This window comes from Conger conger, chromosome 17 (assembly GCF_963514075.1).
Source record: "Conger conger chromosome 17, fConCon1.1, whole genome shotgun sequence".
NCBI classification, from domain to species: Eukaryota; Metazoa; Chordata; class Actinopteri; order Anguilliformes; family Congridae; genus Conger; species Conger conger.
In genome coordinates, this window is record NC_083776.1 from 12,574,184 (window position 1) to 12,585,765 (window position 11,582).

The 11,582-nt window shown below is 42.7% G+C and overlaps 1 protein-coding gene across 1 annotated transcript; it reads right to left on the reverse strand.

Annotated features, from left to right (window-relative positions):
• Positions 1 to 436: 436 nt before the first annotated feature.
• On the reverse strand, positions 437 to 10,518 carry LOC133116385 (cytochrome b-245 heavy chain). The gene is made up of 13 exons (XM_061225867.1): positions 10,321 to 10,518; positions 10,139 to 10,231; positions 9,095 to 9,205; positions 8,651 to 8,735; positions 7,855 to 8,000; positions 7,147 to 7,328; positions 5,904 to 6,036; positions 5,690 to 5,782; positions 4,784 to 5,037; positions 3,129 to 3,291; positions 2,505 to 2,651; positions 1,662 to 1,786; positions 437 to 1,260 (listed from the first exon to the last, which is right to left on the reverse strand). Exons 1-13 carry the CDS (start codon positions 10,363 to 10,365, stop codon positions 1,143 to 1,145), a joined length of 1,695 nt encoding a protein of 564 aa, XP_061081851.1. The 5' UTR covers positions 10,366 to 10,518; the 3' UTR covers positions 437 to 1,142.
• Between the last annotated feature and the right edge of the window lie 1,064 nt (positions 10,519 to 11,582).

Sequence of the window (11,582 nt, forward strand, 5' to 3'; positions counted from 1 at the left end):
CTTCCCCTAATGTCTTCTGCTTACATGAAAGCCAATGAACCCCAGAATATTGCAATAGCTACTCTCTGGGACTATTGGCAATGCAGTTTATTGCACCACCCTTTTCAACTGTGAGAGTAATTTCACTCTTTTTTTATTGACTCATTTACATGCAAGCTCAACAACTTGTGTACTGTATATGGACCGCTTCTGTTACATGTACTAAAGGTTGAGAAAAAGAAAAGCTTATGGAAAAAAAAAGATGCAAAAGCATAAAATACTATATTATCTTAGTTACCTTTAAATATACAGTTTAACCAAGTCACTTCTCTGAGGCATATGTCATAAAGACTCCATGGCCCTACTGCCTGCTACCCACATTACTACCTCTTGTTCTTAAGTGTTTCCTTATATGGAGCTCCCTTTGAGCTATGACTTTCAAACATTAGCCTCACTCTTATCTCAAAAGAGTGTCTTGGATTTATTTTCTCTCTGCTTCTGTTCCAATTCACAGTTTCCAGAAAGAGCACCATTGAGCTTACGCGAGATGCATGAGGCTTTTCTTTCAGAACAAGTTATACATGGTCATATTCTCATCTAATTTTGAATAGCCAATTGCACTTTTGTACCGTATTTTGTACAATTGCATCTCCATGTTAATTTTAGGGATGAGATACTGGCCACCTCTTCTGTTGTACACTTGTACAGGTTCCACAAGAAGACTGATGTCCGCTGATTGACAACTGGAGTGGCTTTTTGAAATGCACAACAGGGTTTGAAAATTGTGAGGGAGTGCTTTCTGCACACTCCTCAGTCACTAGCACACATTTTATGCACAATGTAAGAAAAGCACCCGGGTAGGCTCATAACATAACATAACTGCAAACCATGAATTTAAACATTCATCAGAACCATTAGCACACGGTAACACTGTACATTATAAATCTCATTATATTTTATATTATAGACTGCTAATATTGAAATAGGATTTTAAAAATGAACATGTAACAATATAGTACTGGAGCAGGTGAAACACAGCCTTCAGTATGTGTTACTAGCTAGCACTAGCAATAAACCCTAAGGGAAAGGGTGACCTCTGGCAGCTGAGGCCTTCCCCTGTTGAAGACAAAGGCGGTTGATCAATTAGGCAGGGTCAGGGGAGTTCAGAAGTTCTCCTTGTTGAAGATGAAATCGGCGTCGGACTTGGAGTGGGTGTTGCACTGTTTCTCCAGGGCTTTCCCCAGTGCCGTAGGGCCGCACAGGAACACTCCCACTTTGGCCCTGAGACAGACAGAGGGACAGACAGACGTACAGTCACACAAAAATTGTGCACACAGACAAAGGACGGAATAAGTCTCAAGACCTGCAAAGATATCCTCTTTGGGATAAATATCTTTTGAACAGTTGTAATGAATGAATTAATTTTGAATCTTCCTCAAACCACCAGACTGACCAGTACATGGAGGATGTGGCTATTTGTGGAAGTAGCTATGAATGCACATGATGTTTTACACATCACTGCGTGGGACATTTCCACTCTTACACAAAGGTCAGTGTAGGCATGCACTTCTGACAGTTCTGGGAGTGTATTGAGCTTTATACATCAGCACATGACAGCATTTTGAACACCCTGTTTTATTATTCAGATGAATTCTCGATTTCACCATGCTCTCTTCACCTACCCAGGATGCTTTGCTCCAATGGCGTTGAACTCTATGTCCCAGTTGGGCTTCCCGAACTTGGTCTTCTGCTTCAGCCCTGTGATTGCGTCCTTCTCTGCCTCGTGGTGAACCCTGAAGTGAGCTGCCTTCACAAGCCATGAAAAACAGAAAATGTCAGACAGGGCAGTTTAAAACCAAGGATACCCAGTTTAAAGTTTGATACCTGGCTCATCTCTGTCTGAGGTTTTCGTTTAGATAATTAAATTTGTCTTTATTTATTTGAAAAGGACTGTGCATAATAAATATATTGCACTAGATTTTGCTAAAAGCTTTTTTATTTCTATCTGTTGCTCCTGGGTCGGTAGGCTACAGCATTATAAGCCACAAAAAACATATATGTAGGATAACATAATAAAAAAGCATTTGGTATTCTCACTGCATTGCAGTCTGTCAAACACATAAGAAGTTAGAAAAATAACTGTACTATCGGATTCTATGGACCCACAGTCCTTTACATGACAACATATGTATGTGTAACCAACTGTTAATGGAAAAAGTACCTGTGGCACAAAGATTAATTTATCAAATTATTTTTATGAAATTGTAATAAGTCTTTTTGCTTATTAATCGGTGCACTGATTTTCAGATGCTAAATGTCTCAACCAGAAAGTGAGGGTCTGTCATTGGTGCACATATCAAAAGGGATCTGATATGTGCACCAAGCACAGAGATGATGTTCAGAAATGAAACCAATGGTCCTGATTAATCGTGAGAAATAAGGAGAAAATGGCACCCTAGGTTATGCAAAGGAGAAGCTGCTCTTTGGCCAGGTTTCATCTGGGGCCTAGCACTCCATCAGCTCACCTCGGTCTCCTTCCACCTGGTCAGGTAGATGTTGTAGCTCAGGAAGTCTGTCATGCCCTTCTCCAGCATCTGGCCCTCCAAGCTCTGCAGCAGGTCGGCGAACCACTCGAAGGCCTGGGTCTCCGGGCACAGCCAGTAGAAGTAAATCTGGAACGCCGACATTAAAAGCTCAGCCCTCCCGCTACACCATGGCTGTGTCTCAAACGGTCTCCTTGCCGGGTGTCTCGGTGGCGCAGCCTGTAGAGCACTGACCGCATGCTCATTGCGAGCCGCGATGTCGGCGGTTCGAATCCGACCGTCTGACATTTGTCGCATGTCTTCCCCTCTCTCTCGCTCCCATTCTTCCTGTCTCTCTATACTATACTGTCCAATAAAGCTGAAAAAGGCCTAAAAAATATTTAAAAAAAAAACAAAAAAACGGTCTCCTTGTTCCCTATAATAGTGATCCAACTAAGGTGGCAGACAATTTCTATGAAATTGACTTTGAGACACCGCCCATACCTTTTCAATAGTTCGCACACTCTTTAGCATATGGTTTGTAACCATCTAACTTGGAAGATAAACTGGATTTGGTTTGATTTCCAAACTCCAAACAGCCACCCACCTCCCCCTACTCATACACACCTTCTTGGTGAACACGTTGCTATTCTCCTCCACCTGCTTGTACCACACCGACTTCAAGATGGAGGCGAAGGGTGTCACCCCGATGCCAGCCCCCACCAGCATGACCACCTCGTACCGGAAGACATCTTCGCTGGCGGTTCCAAAAGGCCCATCTACACCCATCCTGCATCACCAGGGGTGGAGAAAAATATGCTAAAATTTATATTCTGGTACAAATGAATTCATAAATAAAGTATCATCAAAATGGTGGATGTGTATTGTTTTGTAGATGACACAAGTAAAAAGCATGCAAAAAAAGGCATGCAACCCCTATTACATATGAAATATAAATATATGCAAATACATGAATCTTTCACACTAACAAATCATCTTTCAAACAAAGCCATTCGTCTGGGTTCAAATAAAACCAATACAATAAAAAACATAATAAAACCCAGGGAATTAATCTCATTAGACATTTTTCACCCTTATGTTCGAAAATCAATTTGGTGGCTGATCAAATATCTTCTCTGCACTGTAGTTTTGTCCAATCTAAGCATATTTTAATGTGCAACAATGAAAGTAGAGTGAACTATCGATAATTCTTGAAAGAAACCTCAGAGATTTTGAAGAGCTACTATGTAGCACCGCCAGGCAGACTATCACAATTGTGAATACTCAAAGCAACAGCAATAACCTTCATTTTCTGTTCATGGACTGCAATAAATGCAGATCCCCTTGCAATGTACTCATCCTCTTGTGATAGTTATTGCTCAACATGGTATTTAAATGCAGCGACCACATCCTCTTCATTGGAGTTGTCCCTTGCATCATGATGCTACGAAAGAGCAGCTTACGGTAAAGCTTGTTCTGCTCCTCTTCAGTAAAATGTACCACCCATACATAGCTCAAATATACACTCAGTGAGCAATTTATTAGGTAGACCTATACACTAGCTTGTCAATGTAAATATTTTATCAGCCAAGCATGTGGTAACAACTAAATGCATAAAAGCATGCTGGCGGGGTCAAGAGGTTCAGCTGTTGTTCAGACCAAATCTTACAATGGGGAATAAATGTGATCTAAGCGACTTTGTCTGTGGAATGATTGTTGGTGCCAGAGAGGGTGGTTTGAGTATGTCAGAAAATGCTGATCTCCTGTGATTTTCATGCACAGCATTCTAGACTTTGCCGAGAATGGTGCAAAAAAACAGAGAAACATCACACAATGTGTTAAACCTATGTCCTACAGCAGAAGTCTACTAAAAAGTAAAAAAAAGAAAAGAAAAAGTCTAATATGCTCAGTGAGCATTTTATTAGGTATGATAGTTTGATACTTTAAGGTCTTTAATGTTGCTGACTAGGTGGCCATTTAAAGTATACAATGTTGTCAAGGAAAACCAAAAACACTTAAACAAATGATGGACCAGTATGTTACAATAGTTCATCACGCTAATTACATTTGCAGTGCATGCTAGATAGGGCATTTACAGGGAATGCCATGCAATGGTTTCAGTGTGTCATAGTAATTAAGTGGAGGTAACTTTTGCAGGGCAACGTGGTTCCTGGCACAAAGCTTGCCTCTAAATGGGACACAAGGTCATTTGAACTGTGGGTGCCCTGGTGATGTCACACTGTGTGAGGAAGCACTGTGTGAGGAAGCATTGTGTGACGTACTTTGGAAGTTTCCAGGCCTCCTGGATGTCGTGCTTGTCCCCGCCACAGGCCTCGTACAGCGCCTGGGTCCAGTCGCCCACGATGCGCACGTGCACGCTGAAGTGGTCCTCCTCGGGGGCGGAGGTGAGGGTGAAGGGGTGCCACTCCAGCTGCGAGATGGAGGGGCACTTCAGGAACACGTACTGGCCCACCTCCATCCGGAAGCCCTTCATCTTCATCTGCAGCTCCAGCGTTTTGGAGGGGTGCATCACCACCTGGGGCGAGGGCCAGGGTTCAGAGGTGAAGGGGCACACAGCGGGCAGTAGTCATCCACCACAAATGTCACCCTCCCCCAACTCCGCTCCATGACCTGGAGAAGTCTCCATTTCGTCAAGCCCAATGCACACATGAGTAATTACATTAAATGCCACGCACAAGTGTAGTATAACATTTGCTCACCCTGCTGTAAAATCCGTCTATGCCAGCTTGGCAGCTTGAAAATTGAGCTGGTCAAGCTGGTCATAAGCTGGTCTAGCTGGGTATGAGCTGATCAACCAACAAGTGCTGGTAACTACCAACTGTTTCAAAACATAGCTTGAGTTGGTCAAACCATGTCAAGCTGGGAGCTGGTCTGAACTGGTCAACCAGCTAAACCATGTATCAGCATTGGTGTTGTGACGTAAAAGACAAGTAGACCAGGTCTACGAGAACAGGAATGCCTAAAAAAGTGTTTGGGTTAGGATACCAAGCATTTCTATATATTCTAGATAAGGGAAGCTTGTACTCAATTTCAAACTGTTTCGACATATTTGTTTATTGAGTGGCATTTGTTAGGTTAGATTGTCTGTTATTTATCAGACTGCTGTCCTTGCAACAACAGTACACATCTTATTGGTTAAAGTGGTATCAGAGGTTAAAATGACTGACCTTTGTTATCACAACCTTCTGTTGAGCTCGGCAGAATCGCACGAATCTCTCGCATACGTACAAGAACATTGGCCCCACAACCCACTTCCAGGTCTATGAGAACAATGACAGAAAAAGCCATACAAATGACATGAGTGCAACTGGAATGGACAGAACAATCTCGAACAATGCTTAAAAACAGTGTGCTTGAAAGCAAGTAACTGTGCTCCCTTACCATTGGAGGATTCCCGGCGAAATTTGGCACGGGGCAGGAGGTGCCGTTCTGTCCCCAGGTCTCATAGAACCCGTCGCACGCCTTTGGATCGTGCTCTTTCAGGCTTTCTGCTGTCTGTCCTCGCACAATCCGTCTGTCCAAACACAGAGCAGGAGTCAGGTCCCTGGCCTGGTGTACGAGGACCATGGTGCCTGCATACTTCCGTTCCAGCCGGTAACTTCCCCACCTTATTACTTCTCAAAAGCATTGTCAATATAAAACCACTAGATTCCCACTAGAAGATGGACACAAATGAACACTGGTGACCTAAAAATAAGCAGTCTAGTGATGATATTGCCCCACCCATCAAGGTTGGTTGGTTTCCATGCTCCATATTATTTCAGTCTTCATGCATGATTATGAGTAGCATGGTTGGCTCAGCTAGTTCGCTAGTAAGCATGGTGAAGTGCAGTGAAAGCGAAGGCTGGTAGCAGGTTATCGCGACAACACTCCCCGATGACGTAACCCTCAAATTCAAAAGAACGTTGTTGCCCTTGGCTAGAGGCCATAAATATTTTTAACACAAATGTTAAGTTGAATATCAAGCCTGTATTTCTTTGAATACAGTGATCTCAGGTTGCATGAACCATAGGAAATGGTTCCAAATGAAACAAAATGAAAATTAAATGATAAGTATATTTTCTTGCATTAAACTGCAAACTCCCCAATGCCCCCATACCGGCCATTCTAATGCCAACATGTCAACAGAAACCTCAAATATCCTTCCTTACACACAAATATGTTTAGGCCAATCAAAAATAATTGTTTACAAAAATTTTAATATCATATATAATAAATATTTGAAAAATTAGGTGTTAGGCGGAGAGTCAATGACGTGCTGCGTTATTTGTGCAGCAAAGAGACCCGTGTTTGAATAAATATGATGTTATACAGTTATTTTTAATTAATTCTTGCACTTCAATTCCATTCAATGTCTCTTGTGTTCAATGCATGTGCGTGAAAATTGGCACGCAGTTGGCAGTATGTATGCAGAGAGTTCAATCGAAACTGCCTCTATTAAAATATTTAGCTACCATCCACAGTTTCGACAGAGTGAGCAACCTCCCTTCACCTCTTCTTTGTGAGAAACCTTAGATGAAAATAGGAACTGAATGTTTAACTTCCTCCAATGAAGCCCTGGCAATTTGACAGATTAAAATTTGTAAATGCAAACGTTCATCTCCGCGCTGCGTGAAGTGCCTACCCGACGCCGTGGAGAGCCAGACCGATGAAGAAGACGACGAAGAGGTGGTGGGTGTACCAGAAGACCTCAAAGTAGGACCTGCGTATGACCTCCATGGAGGAGGTGATCATTAGTATCAGAGCCAGGGTGATGACCACCCCGGTCAGCCCAGCGATGGTGGTGAACATCACGTACGTGGGGTTCTGCATTCAGGGTGGAAAGGATTAGACCCCTTATCATGAAGTAAAAAAATAAATAAAACACAATTGTTGAGGGATGAAGTAAAATAAGTTGTTTCAAACAATGACATCGATGTACAAACATTAAATCAAATGTATTTATGCTAACATGACACTCAGTGAGCACTTTATTAGGTATTTATTAGCCTTTTGTTTTAGGCTTATTGGTCTTCTGCTGCTGTAGCCTATCCACTTAAGAGGTTTGACATGTGAGTTCAGAGATGCTCTTCTGAATACCACTGTTGTAATGTGTGGTTATTTGCATTACTGTCACCTTTGTGTTAGCTTTGACCAGTCTGGCCCTTCTCCTCTGACCTCTCTCATTAACAAGGCATTTTTGCCTGCAGAACCGCTACTCAGTGGATGTTTTTAGTTTTTTTGCACCATTGAGCACCACAGCTACCAGCTGTTTCAGCACCTAGCTTGAGCTGTTTTTTTTCAGCAGGGGTACATATAATTTTTTAGATGCTGGTGGCATGTGAGGACTCACAGTATCTTTGGATCTGATTGGGTTGAGGTAGCCCCTGCCGTCTCCATTGCCGATCTGGGAGAGCACAAACTGCAGCGTGGCGTTGGTGTCCAGTTGAGCCCCCATGAACCTCTCAAAGTTGAACAGGTGGGCCAGGATGTGGATGGCTGATGAGAGCAAGAAGGGGAGGTGCTGAGAATCAATCACAGTTATTTAGCTGTTGCTTTCATTCTAAGCGACTTAACACTTGATTAGACAAAGTAGGGGCCAATCTCCCCAGAAGCAACGTGGGGTTAAGGGCCTTGCTCAAGGGCCCAACAGCTGCACCGATCTTGTGGCTACACTGTGGCGTGAATCACCAAACTTCCAGGTCCCAGTCAACCCCTAGGCTTAACCGCTAGGCTATAGGCTGCCCCGGCTAAAGAATGTATGGCCTGTCCCACCATTGCAATATCCCTGAGTCAGTTTAGGGTGGAGCACACTAGCACACAGGTTCCTAATGACACATCTGCTGCTGTTGAGTCCCTTCAGCCTGTACAATCACTCAACTTGGGACGTGGGATAACACAGCTAGCAGAGCACGTTAACCATTCAGTGAAGCCAGGGAGGCCATGGATCTTAAAACAAAATGGGCCCGCAGACTGTGCTTGGATGCCTGCATTGGAAATGCACAGTGGTTTTAAATGAGTAGATGACACCCAGCTGTTAAACAGAGAGAGAGAACCGTTCCAGTGCACAGGAGGAGAAGAGACCATATTCCCACAGAAGAGGGGGGTGGATCTGTGATGCTTTCCCCCTGGCTCCATACGTGTCTTACCCGTGTGAAAGGCTATCATGTACGCCACCAGCTTGTGGAAGGTGATGTTTCTGTCAAGCTGCCGGGCTGCAGTGCGACTACATCGCTATGAAAAAAAAAGAAAAAGGCAATAACATATGAAATACGTATATCATGTTTACATGGACAAAAGAGGTGTTGGCGAATAATAAAATGCCAAGCATCTTTATTAATGTACACACAAAGACATTTGCTAAAGTGGGATTTGGATTATCATCTTGCATGCACTATCAATTAATTAGAAGCAGTTAACTGCATGGGTTTCCTTTGAGGAAAGATTTTTTTTATTTCCAATTAATCAAACACAGCACTTACCCCCCTCTGTCACCTATCATAGCTGAACAATGGATACTCTCTCACATCCATGTCTGGACCTTGTATGAACACACACACACACACGCGCACACACACACACACCCTCCTCACCTGGACAGACCCACGCAGGAAGGACAGCAGGTTGCGGCAGACGGGCAGCAGGACCAGCATGCAGTTGAAGTTCAGGCAGGCGGCAGGAGCTCTAGCCCATGACAAGGCGTGCTGAACCAAGACCAGACCCAACACCCATTAATCTCACTTCCTGCCCGCTATGTCCCCCAGCTACACACACCTGCTTCCTCTTTCCAGTGTGAAAAACAGAATGCAGGTAATTACATTTTATATTCTACATTTTATTTTATTTCATATACTTACATATAAACTGCAACATACACTCAGTGAGCACTTTATTAGGTAGACCAGCTTGTTAATGCAAATATTTAATCAGCCAATCACGTGGCAATAGGTTCAGCTGTTTTTAGACCAAATATCAGAATGGAAAATAAATGTGAGCTAAGTGGCTTTGACCGTGGAATGATTGTTGCTGGCTGACAGGGTGGTTTGAGCATCTCAGAAACTGCTGATCTCTGAACACACAACGCTTTAAAGCTTCTAAGTGGGTAGGCTACAGCAGCAGAATACCAATAAGTCTAAAAAATAAGTCTACCTAATAAGGTGCTCACTCAGTGTAGATATTGCAGTAACAATGCAGTACAGTAAGTACAGTAAAGACACACGTGGTGAATGATATTTGCCTATTTGGGGCATGAAAAGGCGAGTGGACACCCAGTGTCGAAACTCCAATATACATATTTTTACTCTCACTGGGAAGATTATATATTCTTTCAGAAATTATAAATAAAATTGAACATATTTTATTAAATATTTATTTTAGACAGAAAGAAGAGAGCAAGGTGGCGCATGGTTTTCACAATCAATCCTTTCCAACCGTATGAGCCAACAGTGGCTTAACTCACACCATAAATACTTTTACCAATCATATTTGTCAATGATTAACCTAAGGAGAGAGAGAAGTGGAGCAGAAAATATAGCTGGCATTGGATATACCACATGGTTCCAGGCCCATGACCTACATTAGCCACATGCCAACAGACTCAACCCCTCTCAGAAGCCACCAGCCCAAAGCGCACTCACCCCCAGGATAACCCTGGTGTAGTAGAATCTGTCCGTCAGGAAGGCCAAGTAGAAGTGGACAAAGAGGAAGGCGTTGATCCCTAGCCAGACGAGCTGAAAGAGACCAGCGGTCGGTCAGCTCGTGAGAACATTGCAAGAACTCACAAACGCGTGTGTCACGAGCTGAAAGAGAAGAAACTCACGATCACAAAGGTGGATAGTCCCTCGTTGGCTGCCCAGTTTCCCATAGCGAGAGCAGTGGAGAAACAGAGAGAGATAGAGAGAGAACCTTGGGAACGACTGACGATATGGGTTACTGAGAGAAACTGTAGGAGGAAGTCGGACAGGGGCTGGTTTGAAGTCAGATGCTGATGTTGCTTCAAGAGGAAGAGGGGAGAGAGGGAGGTGGTGTTCACTTTTGGTGCTTACCCTCTCTTTGCAGTTAGCAAGTGCACACAGTGACATCTACAGTACAGTTATGTACTAAACTGGCATGTGTGGTGTTCTCGATCTATGGTGCATTTACCAATAGTGAAACTTGTCTCAGTTTGTTTTTGAGTGCCCTGTGAATAACATTTCAGACATTGAAAAACAGCATCTATTATATCTAACAAAAAGTATTTCAAGGTGTATTCATTGTTTCACTTCCCCTTTTTCATGTACTGCAGACAACAACCTCACTCTGTGTTTTTTTAAATCTATTTGTGTCTTATCAGGTCTTATCACTAAGCATTGAGCTTTGTGCACTTACAGTTAATAACACCATTCAGATCAGAGTCTGAATATCTGACTACTGTTAAGGAGCCTATTTCTTTTTTCAAATTTTAGAGAGAAAGTATTGACAGCGTTTTTATTTTTCTTCTTTTTGAGATTTATTTTCACTTCCCTTGAAAGAGCAGCGGTACAAAACTGCCTTCTGTTAATCAGTTTTCCGCAATAGGTTCCTATTATTGACAGTAATTCAGTCTTATTTCGACTTCAACTTTAGGGAACTGAATGTGGTCTTGTGAGCTTTCCCTTTTTGAAATAATGGTATCAATTGTATTTGTGTATATATTTAGATTTTTCCACATTTATAAAGCGAAATGATTTTGGGAGCTGCACATTTTCACATGATCCCAGATCTCAGTCATTCAGAATATCCACAATCAGGGCTGATTCTGCTTCCAGACCAGCAGAGCCATGGAAATTCTGCTTTGTTCCATGAAATGGAACATAATTCCCATGGCTCAGCGCTATTTTATGTGATAATATGTTTATTCAGCTGGATGTATGATTAACTGAAGCATCTTGCTCAACAGCCATTGTACAAATAAGGCAGCCTTGGAAGTCTGGACCAGTTGCAAATGTTTCCTTTGGCCACTAGAGGTCACTTGAGCAGAAGAAAACAAGAAAACGCATTTAAACGGGTGTAAAAAAAAAAAAAAATAGCCTCCATATGTAGGAGAATTCCAGTTCCCTAAAC

Bases quoted from the DNA above. Each gene is read 5' to 3' on its own strand.
- LOC133116385 (XM_061225867.1), bottom strand. From the start codon at position 10,365: ATGGGAAACTGGGCAGCCAACGAGGGACTATCCACCTTTGTGATC. The intron at 8,736-9,094 runs GTGAGGAGGGTG...TTTTTTTCATAG, and splicing joins TCCTGCGTGGGTCTGTCCAG to CGATGTAGTCGCACTGCAGC. The intron at 8,001-8,650 runs GTAAGACACGTA...TGCTCTCATCAG, and splicing joins CATGATAGCCTTTCACACGG to CCATCCACATCCTGGCCCAC.